Here is a 20,364-nt window from a genome sequence, read left to right on the forward strand (position 1 = left end):
TTTTACGAAAGCAGACCCTGGGCCCCAATACAGAACCCTGGTCCTTTTCCCTCCGGCTTCGAGCGATAAACGAGCTTAAAGTGGGATATCTGCTAGGCAACAACACGAGGGATAGTCGGAGGTTCCTCTCAGCATGCTTGATGCTTTTCCTTTCGACCTGCCTCTCTCTGTTTGTCTCCTCTCCCCCCCCCCGCCCTAGCTATTCGGCATTCTCAACCTACTGGGTGACTTTTCGAAAATGCCGTCCGTCTGTCTTCTCTAACGCATTCGTAATCATGGATGAAACCACGGTCGATGTGAATCTACAAAAAAAATTTTTAAAGACGCTCTATCATTCTTCAAAAAGATTTCCCAAAAACTTCATTTTAAATGATTTTTACGCACAATGAATAAATATGAAAACTTTTTGTCACGATTGACAGATATTCTTTGCCATATTCAAGGTAATAGATTTGATTTATTAATTTCGAAAATAGTTTGAGGTTAGGTAGATTCGTGCCAAAGTTTAAATTGTATAAAGTTTCACTTTTTCAGTAAAGAGAAATAACGAACATCACAGACTATGAGAGAATTAGAATGTGAGTGTTTATACAAATACACATTTTTAGAAAAATAAATTTTAAAATGGACCCTAGATAGTGGCTTATATTTATAACCTAAATATTATAACACAAACATTACTCCGAATATCTTATATTTTTGCATACATTTTGTCTTTTATTTCTCACAAATACATAAATATTCGCAATTTAATCATGTTCTAACCTTAATTTATCATTTCCAGTATTCACTTATTTTGTTTTCAATTATTAATTTCTGATAATTTTTCTTTGATTATTGATCTTATAGTAGTTTTTATAAACATAAATATGAACATTACTTGAAGCACAGTCGAGGGAGCGACACACATGTACAGCGGCATTGTAATCTATCCCGAGATAAGGCCGCATCCTTTGATACCGACACTAACATGGAGACTTCCGTTGTTCCCCGACGAGATTTTTCGAATGTTTGTTACGTATTCCAGCCAGAGACTGGCTATATGCGTTTGTTTTGATAAAATGCCTGAATATCGAGTCTAGTTGTGCTGACAGTTTGCACGAGATAAAGGCGAGGACCGGTGAGAATTTAAATAGATAACATTGCAATAAAATCTGGATAGCTATTAAACTCAAGACAGCACGTTGTCGAAAAATCACATTTTCTGATTACCTACCTCAACTCTTAGCAAAAAATGTTCAGCCACGCGTAATAATACCAAATTAACAAAAATACTAAAATCTGTCAAATAATATAATGTCATTTTGAAATATTTAAACATTATAAGTATTCATTCTTAGTTAATCTAATATTAATTATATTTGATCAAAGGCTTTTTGTAATATATCAAAAAAAGTATATAGTTTGTATATCAAAACGCCTTACGTTTTCATTAAATTATTCAGAAGGGATGATAATCATCAAAGATAATCGCTAAAGAAATTGAATACAATGTCCAAATAAAAATTACAAAATTATCCCAGGAAATGTTATATTAAAGAATAACGATAATCAGCCACGTGATCAAGATGGATGATGTGATCGTGTAAATCACTGAAGAAAGACTGATGTGCACATGATATGTTACTTACGCTTCGGTGGGTGGCGGAGAATAAAAAGACGAGTGGTAGGTAGTAATATCCACGACCTTCGCTGGCATGAGCAGTCCACTCGACACTACATCCATTCTCACGGATAGTCTTCCAAGAAAACTCGCGGTCAGAGGGTTCTGAATGGTTTTCGAAGGATCCAGTCTCGAAAACTCGAACTCCACAATTTCTTGTCAATACTATCTCCCTTTCTCTCTCCTTCAGTACTTTACGTACTACCCACAGTACCGACAGCACGAACCATCGTCAAAACTCTCCTTTAATATATCGTTAAAATATTTTGTGTATCTTTGATAAATATTGAACCCCTGGTCCCCCACTAAATCAGATCGATTTTTAACGCGAAAAGCATGTTCGATCGCTTTTTCAATGTTTGATAGAACTTTGTCTATCAGTCGTTCACGACTCGTTGCTATTTACAATATATAAGGATCAGCACGCGATTCCCACGAGACCTGCGAAAACATAAGAACTTCGTATGCCTCTCTATCTCGCTTCGTCTTGATTACACACACTATCTCTCTCTCTCTCTCTCTCTCTCTCTCTTCCCTTTTGTCTAATTTTCATAAAGTAACAATACACTTCTTTCTTTTAGTTCCGTATTTATCCACCAGCGATGTGACGTACTTATTGTATAATGGATATCTTGTTAAACCAGATTTATCGTTAAATAGAGAAGGGAATGTTTGGGCGCACGCGTCGCGACAATGCAATGAGCGTTTACTCGAATGCAGCGAGGGGAAAAAAGCGTTGTCGCCAAGGCAGCTAGGTCCAGGAGAGGAAAAAAGCACGACACGGAGAGAACGGAAATGATCGTTGGAGCCGAAAAACAAAAACGATTGCAGAAGCCTTGCACATACGGTCCTTGTCGATCAAACGCGTGTTTCTTTCTCATCGGTCGATCCTCGAGTCTCCTTCAGCCTGGTTATCCATTATGCAAAACTTAGCGAGATTCGTTACGGGTTTTTGTCTTGTCGCGACGCGCGCCCAAAATCGAGCACAGACACGCGGGCGTCTCGACCTGTCACCGTTTAGATTTGAACTAAAGGTACCGGCTGGATTGCCGACGGCCTGCGCATGAGGACGATCCCTACTCCCTACTCCCTAACGTGCTCTCGCGCTGGGCTGTTGGCAACGTAGTGGGGAAAGATACGGTCGCGGTTGCTCGACGAGGGTAGGGAAGGACAGGAGAGCCACGGGACGAGGAGATGGTACACTGAGGGCGCAATCAAACGACGACCGTCCCTATATGTATCCCAATATGTGTGCGCTTATATCACTTTGTGTGCGTTCTTAGCTACATATGCCCTCCATCGCCCGTACACTCATTCAGGCCTATGGAAAAAATAATCGAATGGTGGATGCTGTGATGAAAGCTCTCTCGTTAAACCCTTCCTTATTTTGGCATTAATGTATAGATGCATGTAGAGGCCGAAAGATAAGAGATTGGAATATGGATATACAGAGTACGAAGCAATACGTGGTACAATAGGGCAGAAGGTTATTTTACACACAAAAATAAGTGAAATATGTAGAATAACACTTTATATACTTCAAAAAAGTAAGTTTCATAATTTGTCATGTATGTATATTTGAATTTGGCTAATTCCGGCCTGAGCAAGACTGAATAATCGACAGAAGCATATTCTATGTATTAAAATATGTCGAAAACCTAGAATAACTTTTATTTATTCGACTTTTATTTCGGAAAAAATAAAGTTTGAAAATTCACCAAGTGCACATATACCAGATTGAGTGTATATACGTACATACGCTCAAATTTAAGTTTGTCAAACACGAGACATTAACACGTTCACGCCGGCCGTACCACTGGTGGCTCACGCTCAAGTCTCCTATCAGGCGGCGTGAACCACCGGTGGCTCACACTTGAATGTTCCATCAAACGGTGCGTACCACCAAAAATATAGTTCGTTTAGTAACTAGAAAAAATTGCCATATAGTCGAGAATTTAAATAATAGAAATTTAACATATATTAATTGAAAAAAGTAGGATTTATTTAAAAATATAACAATCCAATATTATAAACTTATTGTGAACATGAATACGAGCGCCGCTCCACGGCGAGAAACACAAATAGCAGCGCCAGCGTGAACATGTTAAATGAGAAAGTATACTACATTGAGCAGATATGTATTGATATTCATGACGATAAGAGATGACAGTTCTTAAATTCACGTTAGAACAAATGGTATCTATGACATGAGTATGTACATGAAAATGAGTTAGTTATAGTCTGACGTCATACACACTGAGGATGGATGGAATTTGTTATTTGACGCACCACATACTGCGTCATACACTTATGAATGGCAGTTAATGAACGATTTCTTCTATAAGGATAGCATATTCACACATACATGTGTAGTAAAAAAAATTGCTTGAATATGATAAAAAGGATAAAAAAGGTGCCATATCGACCTTGGAACGGAGGATATATATATATATATATCCTTCTTCAAATAAATTTAACGATTATTTAATTAAATCCCAAAAATTTAAATTTTAAATGATATATTTCGAATTTCAATGCAGTAGACACTTCCTTAATTCCTTCTCCATGGATGGAAAACTCCCTGTTGTGCAAAGACAGTTGTCATGCAAAACGAGGAAAAGTATGGAGAATCACTACCGAGTAATCTCGAAGTCACGTTCGGAACAAGGATGTCCTTGTTTTACGTCGACTACTGATCGTTTTCCAGTCTCCGAGAGAATTACCAGGGCTACAGGCGTCTAGATGTATTATAGTTACGTAACCGTTTTGCGGAAGAATATCCCTTGTGTGTACCGGGTATCCGTTTAAAAATCATGCGCACTATTATATTTGAAATACAAATTTTCTAACATAACGTTTGATAATAGTCATCTATAATTGTATAAACATTGTCATCTATAATTCGTACATTCGTAGATATATGGTCAACTAACTTATGTATGTTAAAGTTTGTTCCCATGTATCAAATGAGATGTATCAAATGATGACATTTTGAACGATAATTACTGGCCTATAAGGAAACGTACAATTTAACTACTGTTCTTTTACTCTTCAGCCCATTGATGCAGTACAAATACAGGTGTTACTCGCAAGAAACAGCTCGTGCATCTTTTAATAGTCATAAAACTGCGTCTACCATTGTGACTCGGAGGAAGTGGTCAGACATAAAGAACACCGTCGGACAGTCGAACACACGTGTAAGAGCACGGTGTAAAGTGTGAGGATTGGATGTGACATGTTACCATAGAAACGACGAGTTTAAGATCTAGAAAGTGAAAATTAATATAAAGTTAGTCAATGGCTTAAAGCTGACTTCTAATAAAGCAAAATTTTATAACATTTACGACGACCTTGAGGTCGCTGTAGTTTCGTTATGGAATGTTACGGTAAATGAGGAAAATGCAAGGCAATGTTTTCAAAACAAAAGAAAGACGCATTGCTTGTGAGAACGTACTTTAATCCTGGTGAATACTTCTCGCTCGGTGCACGCCTCAGGGTGCGTCTGCATCGTTGTTCGCGAATACTTTCCCACCGTGGAGTTTGGCTGGAACAACGTCTACCAATACATACATGTGTGTATATATATGTGTGTGTATATATACATATACATTTTTCTTTTTCTTTTTGTAAATATGCTGTACTTTTATATAGAGTACGAGTTTATGACCTACACTTCGTTTCAGGTTATGCTCTTGTTATTAGGTTTTTTGATTAATAAAGATCTATTTGGTTGGTTGCTATGAAAACAAACCGTTGTAGAGTTAATGTCTGTCTTCATGGAAGAAGTTAGTAACGAAGACTATAATATATAGATAATAGATAACGATTATGATAAAATTGATGTAAATACCTAGTGTTTTTATCTATTTAAGAATCTTATAATTTTCAAAAGTGCCAGAAAGTAATCGCGTTCATCGACGCTGTACACCATAAACACGTAATAACGTGGTGCCGTCGTCATGGGTGTCCCACGTATTATGCAAGAGATGGGCCTGTAGAAAATTTTTCAGGCCGTTGAACAGAGTGTACGGTCCTCTGTAGCATACCTTCGCCCACGATCAAATTCGAGCTTACTCAATTTCTCTTTAGGACCAGGTAGATAGTGTTGCAGCGATAAAATCAAAATTTGAAGTGATATAATATGAATATAAAAATCATATTTCTTAAGTGCACAATTAATTTGTAATGTTTTAAACCATTTCTAAAATATTGTTTTGTTAAAATGTTAACAGAATATCCTGTACATGATTTAGGTTAGGACCTAGTAGTATCAACGTAATCATCCCTAAAAATTCTTGAGCCACTAAAAATGTAATAGCTCGAGGGAAATATTTACAAATTGTCCCACCTTCTCGTGAAGGATACCTCAAACTACGATTCATAGGCAGCTGCGAACAATTTAATACCACTGTCACTCAGAGCTAACGCATTATATTACATCAGATTTGATTGAAGTGGTGGCACGATTTCACCTATAATTTCGTGCAATTTTAATGAGAATCGCTTCAAATTTGCAATTTCATTTCTCACAAATAATTTCATATATGTAAAATTACTTTTAATATTGACAAAAAGGACGCTAATAATTTCTCGAACATAACCACGATAGGGGGCGATGTCGTCTTTAAACGAGTTCAGCGCAAATTCCAGATAAAGAATATAAGAAGAAAAAACCATAAACACGACTCTTGAAGAACCCACTCGTCGAAGAAATGTCATACTAAACGAGTCATTGAAACGCAGAGTCCATAATGATTATTCGAATTCCCCGCATTGTTTTGACTTAATTCAGTGTGAATTGGCCTTAACCAGGACTCGTTGTGTTCTCAAAGAGCGAAATGAAGAAAGAGAAGGAGGCGCAGCAAGAGAAACAAATGAACCGGGAGGAGAGTGATGAGGAGAAGTACGAAGGAATCGAAGAGGTGGCCGGGGACACGGAAGAGAAGAGAAGACGCGAGAAAGACGAAGAAACGAGAGGAAGGGATCCGGAATATAAGTCTCTGCAAGGCCTCGCGGTTTCGCCGTTGCCTTCTCAGAACCGATCGACTCTCGAAACGCGAGGGAACAACAAAAACCAGATCGCTTAAAGTTGATACCCATTTCTTTACACCCCGAATTTAAATGCAATAAAGTCGATCCAAATCATTTTGGTTCCTTTGCCACTTTATCGATAAATAAAACTGTTTATTAGGCAATCAAGCTGAACCTCATTAATAATCAATATTGCTTAATCTATACTAATAGAGGGCGTTGTTGAATTGTAACTAAAATAATTATCGTAATTCCAAAACAGGTACACAACAATGAGGTTATACTATGTCTAAATAATAGCTATAAAGAATTAGATTTATACTCGTGTTTAAAATACAGTAGAGATTTAGAAAAGTATCTGGCTTTTTACTTCTCTTTAGTTTAACCTGTTTGTTAAATAAAAAGTTACATTTGTTATGTTGATATGGTTAAGTTGATAGAATTTAGCTCATTTTGTAAGAACGAGTTCTAATGGCTCACTTTGTTCGCGTCTCCGTATATATCTTTAGCATAGACCTCGATATGCCTCTCGTTTTACCACGTCGGTAACTTCAACGAGATATTATTTTTTCTTTGTTCAATTATTCGCTGCCGTAACGGTGTATTGTGCAGCATCAAATGAAAAAGAGTTAACGGCGAGTTCAATATCAAACGTCTAGTTCATTTACCAGTTTGCCAGCCTCTGCCAGCCTCTGCCAGGCTTTGTCAGCTATTCAGAACAACGACCGGATACGAAGTAGACGTAAACACTAAATACATAGAATATGGAAATGAATGCAATGCTCGTGGAACAGGTCACGAAATTCTTTTTGGGCCGGTCCTGAGACCCAGGCGCAGAATAAAGATTTTTGCCCCGATAGAAAAAAAAATTTACCATTCATGCGCGTAGCTTGGGAAGCGCGAAAAATTATGCCGGAATCTTTTTTTCCCCCCTTTTCGTCTGAATCGGTGATATTGTCCGGCACAGATTACACAGTTCCTTGCTCAGACTGCCGAAACCATACCAGATGGCGTAATATCCTTTGACTTCGTATTATAATAAATGAATGCAAAGGTAAAGCGTGTGATGCGTCGAACGATGATACCTCTCTATACAGAAAGATTCTTGTTCGCGTGATCCATCCAAAGGTAACCTACTATCTCGTTTTTCTTCTTCGATGCCGTAAGACATGCACGAATAAAGATGCACGAGATGTAAGAATTACGATCCACATTGCTTTCTTGAACCTTTAATGATAATTTGGAGAACTAAGTTTCCTAGTACGATTATTACTTAGTAACTAGTAATATTAGAAAATTGACAGGTATAAGGTTAAGTTTTATAATTTTGCAATTTTACGATGAATATGACAATTAACTGATTGAGGACATTTATTTGTAGAACATTATTTGTTTAATATCATTATTTTACTATTATAAAAATTATAATATACTAACATTGGTAACTAAAGTTTGTGATTTGAAAAATCAGCTTATAGATATTATTTTATGCAAGAGGGTCCTACTATTATAAACATTATTCTTTAAAAGTATACTTGCATAATAACGTATTTCATTAAAAATTCAATAATGTTTCTACAGATACCCGACATACCCTCTGTCCATTCAGTCTTCTTGCGGAATCAAGAAGAAAAAAGGGGGCCGCTCCGAATAGGATTAAGAGCTATCCACTCTGAAAAAAACGTCTGTGAGGAATGTCGGGAAAATAAATGATAAGCTGTCGTCAAATAATATTACGCACTGGACGTATAGTTGGATAAGACAAATTAATCGTCTATGCGGCATGAAATTCCTCGAACGGGACCAGCTACGAAACAGACGCCATATACGTTGGATGGAAGACAAGAGCGGTATGCCTGAGAATGGATGCAGGTCGTTTCGACAACGCAGACAGGTTTTTCCCTTTGAAGTGCACGGGGAATCCGCCTTCCGGGTTCTCATTCGTTCCACGTCCACTCGTCCTATATACTCCCATAGATAACTCGCCTGAAGGCGACTGAGAACCATCGAGCGTGGCGCTGTTGGTATTCGGTACAAGGAACTCGCGGGCACCCTGTAATTTCGCTTGTATTAACGCGGTGTACCTCAGAAACTGCGAGTTACCGACCGCATTGCGGTACTTGCTGCCTGATTCGTGTCCGTGGGTCGGTAACTGGCCAAAAAACGCGAGCATAAATTATGGCTGACTCTTCCTGTATCGGATTTTTCGACTGGTCTTCGAACTTCGTCGGCCTCTGCGCGCGTAATGAAACGATTGAAAATTACAGGGGCCCGCGGTGATAGTTAGAGCAGTGAGATAACATCGGTCGTGCCACAGCATTTTATCGTGTGTTGTTTTAAGCGTACTAACGACCGAGTAATTAAGTCTGCTAGCACTGCCTCCCTTGAGGCCTCTCTTCTCTTTTCCAAACTCTAGTTATGCGTATTAATTATCGAATTAAGAAACACGTGTATATATTACGTTCATGTCCGCATAATTGTTTGATGTCTCGCTTAGTGGTTCAGAGTAAACTATACAAACCCCAGAAAACGTTTAGGAATAAAGTATGTACTATATATATAGAGGATGATCCCCATGTAATTGGAAACACTGCGTAATTCCATAAATATTGACGTTATCGAAAGTTGTTAATGGCAAAAAATATGGCTTGAAAGGAGGTCATGTATACTGCTCAATATTTTTAGGGAGACTACAGTTGAAGATTGAAGAAAACATGGAGATAACGTTAGAATATTGATATTTCTTGCGAAACCTATAACCTACTATAAGTTCATCCATTATAATGTTTGATTAAATCAAAATGTTTACCCTGAACATTAAGATATTTAATATTTCCTTAAATCAGAAACAAACTAATTATTATCTATATGACCTATTTAAAACCACATTTATATTTTTAGAGACTCTAGGCGCAACATCATTATTAGGCCTAATTAAATTGTACAGTTAGGTTTTAGAATATGGCCTCATAGAGAATAGGACCACATGTGACCCTGAACCGAAGTGTTCACAATTTAAAATTAACGATATTTCATTCTTATTTCCGAAATCATACTTCAAATATTTTTATCAGCAACAGTACAGAAGATCAAGCTATTAAATTCACCCACTGAAGTCAACCAAGTAAAGTCATAAGCCAAGCATCAAATACACTACAGTGACATAACCTAGCAATGACATCCATAAATCGGTCGCTGGCAGACATTTTTATCAGTCAACCAACGAGATTAAAAAGCTTCCTGTCACATGCTTGCACGCATTCCATAGTGGTGGCCCAATCGTAATCATGATTCGCGTCAGTATGAGAGAAGACAAATAAAAGACAGCTGCTGCGTTCACAGAAATAAGACGAGACAAAATGAACCTTCTTCGTTTCTTTCGCCCAATAATGCGTACCGTTCAGTGACGTATTCTAAAATACAGGGCCTTACGCGACATCGACGAAAACAGAGAAAGGGTATACACGTGCGCATGTTTGTACATACACGAGAAAAGGAGAGAGGGATTGAACGAGGAAAAATGATATTCCATTTCGATACAAGTAAACATAGGAAAGAAATGTCACGATCAAGGTAAAGAAAAAAGATATGGGGACAAAATCATGAAGAACTAAAATTTCTAAATATAGAAAATTTTGAACCAAGACTTACACTTAGTAAAAAATTAGTATACTAATTGAAAAATTAGTATGCTGTTCAAAGGCCATAGTAATTTCTATAAATTGTACATGTATTTGTAGTAAATATCTTGTAATTTTAATATGCATTTTCAGATTTGTTTCAAATTTTACCAATACAGTTATGATAGTCATGTCTCATTATAGTGACACAATGTTTTGTGTAACGCATTGTATCTTATTTTCTTAATTAAACCAATAAAGATAAAGTTTTCCTATTTTTCCAATCATTTTTCAATTGGAAAATAGCAAATAATATAAAATTCCTTTAAAAAATTGTAGTATATACCAAGTTAAAATAGATATACCTATAATTAACTAATATAACTTGTATAATAATTATAGCTTTTATAGGAAAATTACATAGTCGTGTACAAAAAAGATGCAAACTGTACGAAAGAAAGGAAAGAGAAAATACTGGACGGGCGGAAATGAAATTGAAAGAAAACGCGTTCGAAAAAAGGAGGAAGAGTTTACAAAAGGTGTAAAGAAAAGAACAGGAGAGGAAAGGGGGCGTCGAAGACAGGGAGTAGGAGGGAGGTGTGGAAGGAGCACGAGAGTACGGAGCAAGAAACGCAGCACGAGGGCTGTGCACACGAGCTTGGGGAAACATACGTATGCGCATTAATGTGTGTGAACGCACCGCGTGCACTATGCGCGGCGTCTGTCCTTGCGTCCTGGCTCAACACGCCTTGGCAGTTGCCATGCGGGACACCGGGTTCGTGAGTTGACGTCACTCTATCTCCCAACAGACGAGTTAATATTGATAAGTAGAAACGTTACATGCCCTGGATGTCGGGATGAAGGGACATCAGCTCAAACCAAGTCGAATAATCGACGCGCGTTTCGCGAACCACTACCATAATGTGATCTTTTTCATTAGCCAAATAATGTTTAAGATATTGAACGGGTATGTGGCACGTGATATCACTAATCTAGAAATATATTATTTTGAAATTATCAGTTGGATTTATGGATATTTATGTAAATTTATGTTGATGATTATAAGAGAAAAACATGATAAGTACATTTTTGTTGATTTGTTGATTATAATGTCATTGTGTGAGTAAAAGGGAATATTTCAACATAAAATAGCTAAAGATAAAAAAAATTTGTTAGATTCTAGCTGAAGCTTTACATAATTGTTAAAAACAAACAACATTTTAATATCATACAAAGTAATGTTTCTTAAACTGTAAAGAGGGTGGAAAAATAGATATGTTTAGTTCCAAAATCAAGTAAGAAACCAATTTTAGTAACGTAAGATTAATTGACAAAATTGTTCTCCTGTAAAAAATGGAAAATGTGGCTCATTGTGTCCTTCTTCCGTGATCTTCAATATTTTTATGAAAACCTACTAAACCAAAAGTAAAGCTTACACAGAAATTTGTTTCACTCACTAAATATCAGAAGTACTGCATTTTGAATATTACATCTTTTATGCTTTCTATATATTTTGAATTTTAAAATTTTTTATAAATGCACAAACATTCACAGTCTAATCAGGAATCAAACTACAGAGACGCGTCGGTGGCGTGGTTATAACTACGCCATTAATAAGAGTAGTGCTGCAAATTGATGAAATGCAATATGGGTGAAATGAGTTTGCCAAGGGGGATTAGCGAGGGTCGTGTAGATCGCTCGAAAGCTCAAAATAGATCAGGGGTGGATTCGTACCATCTGGACCTTTAATTTCAGGGGACGTAGTCCCAGACCACGATACGAAAGAAATATTAATGAACGGAAGTCACTTCGTTATTATGCTTCACTGGCCTCTACTGTTTGTATACGATTGATTATCCACAAGCCTACAAAGCGAGTAAGCATTTTCTTAGCTGTGGCTAGATTACGTAGCGAGATAGAAACAAAACCCAGCGCCATCGTCCATGAAGCACAAGTGTCGAATAGGTCAAGGAATATTATATTATTATATTAATATTATTATATATTCGACTATCTTGAATAAACATGTAATAATCTGTGTTTTAACAGAATATATCTTATACATCTTAAATGTTTATTTGAATTTATCACAACTCAAAAATCATGATCAAGTGGTATTTATTTGATTTATTGTAATTAATTTTTTAAAAATTCAGAAAGAAAGCAATGAAAAATATAAACGGTACCCACATATATCCTTGACCTTATTAAAAACAAAAGAAAATGTAAGTATAAAAATAAATATACAACTATATGCATATATATAAATAAATATAAAAAGAAAAATTTAATGATTTTATATACCTGTAAAGGTATTTTTTATTCGGTCTAGAAAACATGGGAAACGAAAAGATTATATAGTGTTATAATCTAAGAACCGTACCTAAGGTGTGGATGGTGAAGGTATCGAGCGCTAAAGGGTTAAACGTGAACGTTTGAACAAGCGTGAAGTCCCATTCGAGGTCAACTTTTCCAGGAATGACTTGTTAAAGAAGGAATTTATCGGTAGGTTTTACGGTTCTCTTCGTGGTTGCTTTGCCTTTACTGCAAAGCAAATACATATAGAGAAATGGGACCAGAGCTGATGATATGTCGGAAGGAAGGATCCAGTTTGCGCGAAACGTGTCTGTGGTTAATCAGAGCTTTCCAGGTCAAATACGCAACGCTTGTTAAACATTAAATAAATGAGGTTTTATTTTCTGTTGTTTAAGTGCTTCTTTGATAAGTAAACGAAGCAGATACCACACAAATTCGAATTTAAATGACTCCATCTCCATCATGATAATAATATATACGATTAATAAATAATAAATCTATAGTATCAATAACATTGAACATTATTATTTATCACATATATTAGTAATAATAATATTGTTATTATATATGTCGTTAGTTCTTGAAAACACGGTGTAAGGAATTTTGTATACACAATGTATCTACATTTCGTAATAAAAAAACAATATGGCCGCTATTTGAATAAGCTATAGCCCTATAGCTCACCTCAAAGTGTACTCTACGTATACTCAAGTGTGTCTTAACGCAATGTGTATTCTTTTACGCGTTTTCCATAGAATATTGTGGCACCAATGTGGGTACACAAGTATCTACACTCGATTGTTTCTCTCGAATATTTTCTTTCGAAAAGAGAAAGCTGACCCTTTCGAAAAGAGTTCTCAACTCCCGCCGTTACCTTATACCTTTCTGGGTTACCGGATCCGTGAATGAGAAAGACGATATCGATGCAAAAACTTCGACAACGCGAGATAGTGGCTAACCTCGAAATTGTCGTTCACAGAATCGAACAACTTTTCGATAATCAATCGATATTGCGAGAAGATTTAAAAATTAAAACAAAATCAATGGTTTGAAAGCAAAAAATAATTTATAACAATATATTAGGTTGTTTGTAAAGCTCATAGAACAAATTAGAACAAATTAATTAATCTGTACTCTGTTTTATAGCGATTTGTATTTCTTTCAAATGGCTTTTGCAAGGTTTTAAAGTATCCTGTTTATTGTCATTGGTCTAAGTGGTTTGTCAAAATCAGGATAGATGATTCATTTGATAAATGAGACTTTTGAAGGTGAATATTTAATCTGACAATAAGATCATCTCAACATTTTTGACATATTCTTAAATAATACATTATTGATGATTCTTATTAAAATTTTCCAATTTTGAAAGGACTACGAATTTCTCGAATTCAATATAATATATGATATCTAACTATGTAATATGTATAACTTTAGACTTAATTATACATTAAGCTGACAAGAGCAGATACTATACATAAATTGAATTTAGGATAACCAAATGTTAAATATTATTTGATAATAGTATAATAATAATAATAATGATTTTTATATAGGTACATATATGATAAAACCGACGAAAGAATGTGCTTACTCTTTGTGTTTCGACGTATGTACATATCTTATGACCTAGGGTGAGAACCTTGGATACTACGCGTTTTCTTCGTACTGATGTGTCGTGCAATACGAAGACAGAATGTATACAACGCGCTAATGTGAACGAGAGAGACGAAAAGAAATGAAAAGTAGAAGCTAGAAAGAGAGAAATGGCAAAAGTAACTAAAAGATGAAAGAAGACAAGGAAAGAAAAACACGGGACCGGTGCAAGTTCTCTACGCATGCCACGTGTTTTACCACCTGCCTCGACTAGACGTTCGATAATGAAAAAAATATACACGCGGATCATTTAAATACTCGGCTACTGGGAGCATGTTTTCTGAGAACAATAAAGTCTCGCTGTAATATGAACTACAGACGTATCGAATGTTGTAAAGTACTTGTTCGAACAATTTACGACGTCTTCTACTGGTAATGAACAAGCGACTGATTTTTATACAAATTTATATTTTCATGGATACAATTAAAAGAGTATGACTTAAGCAGAAATTCGTTTTATCTATTAAATACTATAAAGAATGCTATATATTTAACATTTTCTATGTTTCTATATATCATATAAATTCTATAGATTTCTATATTTTTAAACTTCGTATAATTGCATAAAAATCTGTAATCTACTAATAAGTGATAAATTGATTAAATTATATAATTCCTTAATATTTATTTCAAAATATAATATTTCATACTCCTCTTGCAATCGAATATTATTTGAATACAAGGAATATTGTAACAAAACAAAAATGTCACTGAACCTATGTTGTTACGAAAATAACTTTTTTGCAAGAATTCGTAACTCTAGCGGTCAAGAATTTGTTTCTTCGCGCCCGGGGTTAACTACCTCGGAACAAAACAAAGTTAATAACACATGCTTAAATAGGGACGTATTTCTAATCGATTGATAATCACTCAAGAGCTTGATGTCAGCAAATATGACAGGACCTAGATACAAGTGTAATTTAATTTAATTTAACTTATTATACGAGTTAAATACCCATTTTTCTATATAGAAAATGTATGTTTATGTAGAATGTTGAGAAGGGAAAGAAATAGAAAAAGATAAGAAATATGTTCACACGTTTTACGAGAAAGAGATAGAGACTTACCTCTTTCTGGCAAACCGCATGTCGATCAGTGTTGCATGATTCGCTGATTCTACCCAGTTCAGAAACACAGTTAACGAGACACGATTTATTACGATAAATTTCTGTCAGTCGCCGAACTTGACAACATGGCCGAACTCACCCTCAACCAAACAACTAAGATTCGCAACTTCCAAGGGAGAGAACGTAACGAGGACTACTGTGTGTCAAAATGTGAACAATTTTCGTGAACTGAACCGTCAAACGAAAGGACGCGACCTATCGGACGTAAGGTTTGATATGTTGCTTTGTTTACACACAAAACTTGACAGGAGAAACTTAGAACCACGTTGCTAGATTATGGATCATTCGGCATTCGAACCGTCTAGGATAATTTCTCGCGCGAAAATTAACGGAAAATATACACGTTAGTGACATCTGTTGAGAGACTTGCAAATTACGTTACAAATTTTAGCAACATATATTTTGGAGTTTGTTGATAAAGTAGAATGTGATGTTATCTTTCTTGAGATTACAATATGTAATATAATTAGATTATTTTATTTGTATCTGTAATAGAAGAAATAGGAGTTAATAATAACGTACAAATTTTAATACATAAATCTTGGAGCTCTTGAAGTCAAATACAACGTTATATTTTTTGTAATCATAGTAAGTAAATTATTTTATTTGTTTCTGTAATATAAGAAATAAATAACATAATAAGACATATATGAAATTAGATTTTTTATATTCTATTTGTACTCTGTTATCATATTTTTTTAAGTGTATTTACCTGTCATATGTATAATTTTTTGTTTTATATTAAATACAGACCTTTTCATATAAATTTTTGTTCACAAAATATAAATTATAAATTTAATGATGTAGAATCGGGTGCATTGTTTTCTTGTGATCAAAATGTAGTATAAATAGTGAATTATTGTAGGTGCATTGTAATCACTAAAAATGTCGAAATATCGTCTGTCAAATGGTCATCGGTATGTAATTATTGTATCACAAGTTCCCGCGTAAAATTTGTTTACACGACAAGAGATCCAATACTTAAGTCTTATAAAAACTATACATTATACCATCAAAGATGAAATTCAGGTGTAGAATGATGGACGTAATTGCAATGAGAGATTTCACCAGTGAGTTTAAATCATGGAAACTATTTCTAACCTTCCCTGCCAATTGTTGTGTATAATTAAATATCAATAAATATTAGTATATTTACGTTATCCTTATTCTTATGCAATTTTTTATATACCGGAAGTATTTTAACGTCTACGATAAAATAGCAATACCAATACAAATTTTTATACCGAATGCAACGTAATAAAAATTGATATTGAATTGCAATTTTAACCCCTCTTATTATCAATTAGTTTCATAGAAATACAATAATGTTAAAATATACAATTTTATTTCAGATATCGTTAATGTTATCTCTCGAATAACAAAACAGTGTACCTTGCGGTTAACGTTGGATGAATTATGCTTCAGTGTCACTGATGACCGAGCATCGATGGTTTGGGCTGAACTAAGTCAGACTCATTTTTTTACTGAATACATTATGAATGGCGTCTCTGAAGAACAAAATGAGATTTATTTAGAATTTGATCCCACATTGCTCGCGAGATCCCTAGGATCTTTACGAATGACCGCAAAAAGCGTTAAAATCAAATTAACGAATAAACGACAACCGTGTCTCACTATAGAAATTGAGTTACCTTCGTTAAGCATGGAATCAAGACAATGCTTGCACGATGTACCTGTCAGAGTTATACCACGACGCGAATGGACCGAGCATCAAGCACCAAATATTCCTGAATTTCATGTATAAACAATTTTTTCTGCTTATTTTATTTATGATACTTACTTCTACACTACGGAATTTTATGTATTTACGAAAAATTTGAATGTGCACAAATTCATAGAATATTACAAAATATTCAGAATACAGTACCCGTTATATTACGTGGAATAGGTGGAATAAAGCCTAGGTCAATCTTTTATTTTCTCAAAAATATGAATTTTCATAAAAATTTGCAGTCTAGTTCTTTCTTAATTGTTATTAGTTTTTCATAGCACAGGAAGTACTTGCACTTATTTATAACTTAGTATCTTCTTTTCCAATAAAATGGATTTTTATCAGATTTGATATTTCATTTTCATAGTATCATATCTCTGTAGCAGTTCAAGTATTACTAAGTGGTATGAAAGTGGATATATGCAGTTAATTAATATTTAATTGCTATAATAAATAGAATAATGTGCAAACATGTACTTCTTGTAACCATTGTACTTTTATTTTTCTATTTTTAATTTTTTCCAGATTTCGGTCGATATGCCTCAACTTAAACACGTAAAACATATTGTAGAAAGGATGAAAAACATGAGTCCACAATTAACGTTAAGCGCCGACAAAACCGGCATATTTGTATTGAAAATCGACACGGACAGCGCCACAGTGTCTACACATTTCCAAAAGTTGCAAGTTTGGAGTTGTAGTCAACAAAGTCAAGAAGACAAAATATCGGCTACTATAGATATTAAGAAGTTTTTCATGTTCCTAGCTTGGGACATAACACATCCTGATGGCGTAAAATGTAACATACTTCAAGACAAGATGGTTAACTTATTTCTGCATGTAGCAGATTATGTTAAAATACAGTATTTCTTACCCTCGGTATCTATTTGAATCGCATTAATTTTAACAAACTGTTTTCATACAATATAAATTCTTTATTTTTTACACACCCTTGGGTTTTTTTTATGCATAAAGGCAATTAATACAAAATGAACTTTCTGCTTAAAGAACTTCACATGGTAGAATTAAAAAAATTCGGCGATTAATGTTAATTATACGCTAAATTGAAATTTCGTTCATTCTCTTGTCTGAAATTTTGATGCATCTGATCGATCTGCTGAATCTTTTGATTCAACAAAGTTGTTTGCTGATCTAACCATTGTAAACTGTTCATATGAGCATTCAATATTTTGCCAATTTGGACAATAGGATCGCTGGAATCTTGCGTGCGATTGGCCTGATTTAAATGTTCGATGATTTCCTTCAAATCTTCTGACATTCGTTTTAATTGAGTATCAAGATCTTCCGCTAAACGATATGTGTATTCTCTTTCTGGATCAGATACTGAAAGAGATGCTAATTCCTTTTCTAGTGGTACTAAACAGTCTTGCAACTCTTTCTGCTGACCAACCTGTATTTGTAATTATATATATTTGTAAAATTGTAGGGTTTATATTTTATATGTTATTTAATATATAATAATAATTAACTTACAACATAATCCAATTCATGCTCCAACTGCTGCTGCTCAATTTTGACTCTTTCAACCTCTTGATTCAGTGCTACTATTTTCTCTCCGTTGCTTATAAGCAATTTATCCCAAGCGTTAACTTGTTCAGCTTGGTTTACAAATACCTTTTCTTGCTCTTCTAGTTCTAAGGTCCATTTATTGATGGATTCTTCAAACGAATTTATAGAAGCAGGTTGAAGTGTACCCGCAGATGAACTGACGCTGTAATGTTTCATTTAGTAAATAACAAAATATTATATTAACCTCATGTTACAAAATAACAGTAAAAACTAGACATACGTTGTAGTTGTACCCAATGATGCTTGAGTAGATGTGAGACTTGCTGTGGCTGCAGTTTGATTTAAAGAAAATCCTGCTGTGCTAGTTGAAGTTGTCCCTGTACCGAAGGTAAATCCTGTGGCTGCAGATGTTGTACCACTTGCACCTAAAGAGAAACCTGTAAGGACAATGAACAATCGTTATTTTCATAAAACAGACTTGGATTATTATAATACATATGTACTATGAAAGTTAATAACTAATACCTGTTGCTGTTGTGGTTGTAGCTATAGCAGTAGTTACAACAGGTGTTGCAGGAAGAGTAAACCCAGTTCCCGTTGTCATTGTATTTGGTGTACCAAACGTTAAGCCAGTTCTAGCAGTGGATACAACAGTTTCACCGCCACCCAAGGCAAATCCAGTAGTAAGTAGCTTGGATGCAAAAGCTGAGGTCGCTGCTGTTGTTGTTGTCACTGTAGTAGTACCTCCTAAATTAAAGCTTAAAGTATTTCCAGCTGGTGCTGGTGTAGAGAATCCTGTAGGAGCTGTTGCAGTAGTTGCTGCAGGAATTATGCCAGTAGTTGCTGCAGGAGTTATGCCAGTAGTTGCTGCAGGAGTTATGCCAGTACTTGCAGTTGTACCAGTACTAAATGTTAAACCAAGTGTTTGTGAAGGTACAGTGGTTGTAGGAGCAGCAGTTGGTGTTCCAAAAGTAAAGCCAGGATTCTGAACAGGAGTAATACTTAATCCAGTACCAAATGTTCCACCAGGTTTAGTTTGTACTGGCGTAGATGTAAGCGAGAATCCTGTTGGTTTTGCTGCATCTCCGGCACCACCAACTCCAAATGTAAAAGCTACAAAAAGAATTAAAATATTGTAGAATAAAAAGGTATAATTATATTTTTTGATTACTACAAAATATTAAATATACTTGTAGTTGGTACAGTGCTTGCAGGAGTAGTACTGGGTTGAGACTTTGGAGTACTGTATGTGAAACTCATTTTTATTTTTTATATTATTATATCTATAAAATAATACATATTTAAAACTTTACTAATTATTGTATAAAAATGCTGAAATTTGTAAGAAAGTTAAGCGTTATTCATTATGTATTTTATTTAAAAATTTTATATTTTAAAATAGTTTTACAACTAACCTTATTCGATTTAAACGTCATTGACTTTAATACAAGCATTTGAGTCAATGCTTAAACTAAAAATAATAAATTATTATAAGATACTTATACACTACAGTTTATACTTTACAATTATCTATTTTAGATCCTTTGCTACAGAACTAAAGTCTCTTAAAAATTATACTTCGCAGTTTCTAACCAATATAAAGCAAATTCAAGCGAAATTATTCAGATACAGTGCACTCTATCATATTGTAGGTTAATAGATGGCATTGTAGTGATGAAACATTCATTGTGA

At 34.9% G+C, this 20,364-nt stretch overlaps 3 protein-coding genes and 1 long non-coding RNA gene across 10 annotated transcripts in view; 2 read left to right on the forward strand and 2 right to left on the reverse strand.

Annotated features, from left to right (window-relative positions):
• Positions 1-15,685, reverse strand: part of LOC132916240 (transcriptional activator Myb) — a 41,192-nt gene extending 25,507 nt beyond the window's left edge. For 3 of the 4 annotated variants that reach the window (XR_009660049.1, XM_060976061.1, XM_060976059.1), the window contains exon 1: positions 1,632-2,712. Coding sequence is in view for 3 of the 4 variants with exons in the window: in XM_060976061.1 (XP_060832044.1) it covers positions 1,632-1,726 (95 nt within the window). In the remaining variant the exon portion in view is untranslated. Of the gene's footprint in view, positions 1-1,631; positions 2,713-15,350 lie in introns of those variants that run through there. The other variant, XM_060976060.1, reaches the window with a different exon arrangement.
• Positions 12,313-13,285, forward strand: LOC132916775 (uncharacterized). The gene is made up of 2 exons (XR_009660197.1): positions 12,313-12,539; positions 12,647-13,285. It is a non-coding gene; the product is annotated as an uncharacterized LOC132916775 (long non-coding RNA).
• A 203-nt stretch (positions 15,686-15,888) lies between the features above and the next one.
• On the forward strand, positions 15,889-18,089 carry LOC132916247 (checkpoint protein HUS1). 3 transcript variants are annotated; one of them, XM_060976085.1, is made up of 3 exons: positions 15,889-15,998; positions 16,763-17,169; positions 17,668-18,089. In XM_060976085.1, the coding sequence occupies exons 2-3, from the start codon at positions 16,858-16,860 to the stop codon at positions 18,031-18,033; spliced, it is 678 nt and encodes a 225-aa protein (XP_060832068.1). In that variant the 5' UTR covers positions 15,889-15,998; positions 16,763-16,857; the 3' UTR covers positions 18,034-18,089. The 3 variants fall into 3 exon arrangements, with proteins under 3 accessions (XP_060832068.1, XP_060832065.1, XP_060832066.1); XM_060976082.1 differs by lacking the exon at positions 15,889-15,998 and adding an exon at positions 16,201-16,480; XM_060976083.1 differs by lacking the exon at positions 15,889-15,998 and adding an exon at positions 16,510-16,664.
• Positions 17,385-20,288, reverse strand: LOC132916243 (nuclear pore glycoprotein p62). 2 transcript variants are annotated; one of them, XM_060976072.1, is made up of 6 exons: positions 20,172-20,288; positions 19,863-19,955; positions 19,198-19,785; positions 18,953-19,109; positions 18,637-18,874; positions 17,385-18,553 (listed from the first exon to the last, which is right to left on the reverse strand). In XM_060976072.1, the coding sequence occupies exons 2-6, from the start codon at positions 19,930-19,932 to the stop codon at positions 18,191-18,193; spliced, it is 1,416 nt and encodes a 471-aa protein (XP_060832055.1). In that variant the 5' UTR covers positions 19,933-19,955; positions 20,172-20,288; the 3' UTR covers positions 17,385-18,190. The 2 variants fall into 2 exon arrangements, with proteins under 2 accessions (XP_060832055.1, XP_060832054.1); XM_060976071.1 differs by having other exon boundaries at positions 20,088-20,261.
• Positions 20,289-20,364: the final 76 nt, after the last annotated feature.

The sequence above is a fragment of the Bombus pascuorum genome, chromosome 2, assembly GCF_905332965.1.
Source record: "Bombus pascuorum chromosome 2, iyBomPasc1.1, whole genome shotgun sequence".
Classification (NCBI taxonomy): domain Eukaryota; kingdom Metazoa; phylum Arthropoda; class Insecta; order Hymenoptera; family Apidae; genus Bombus; species Bombus pascuorum.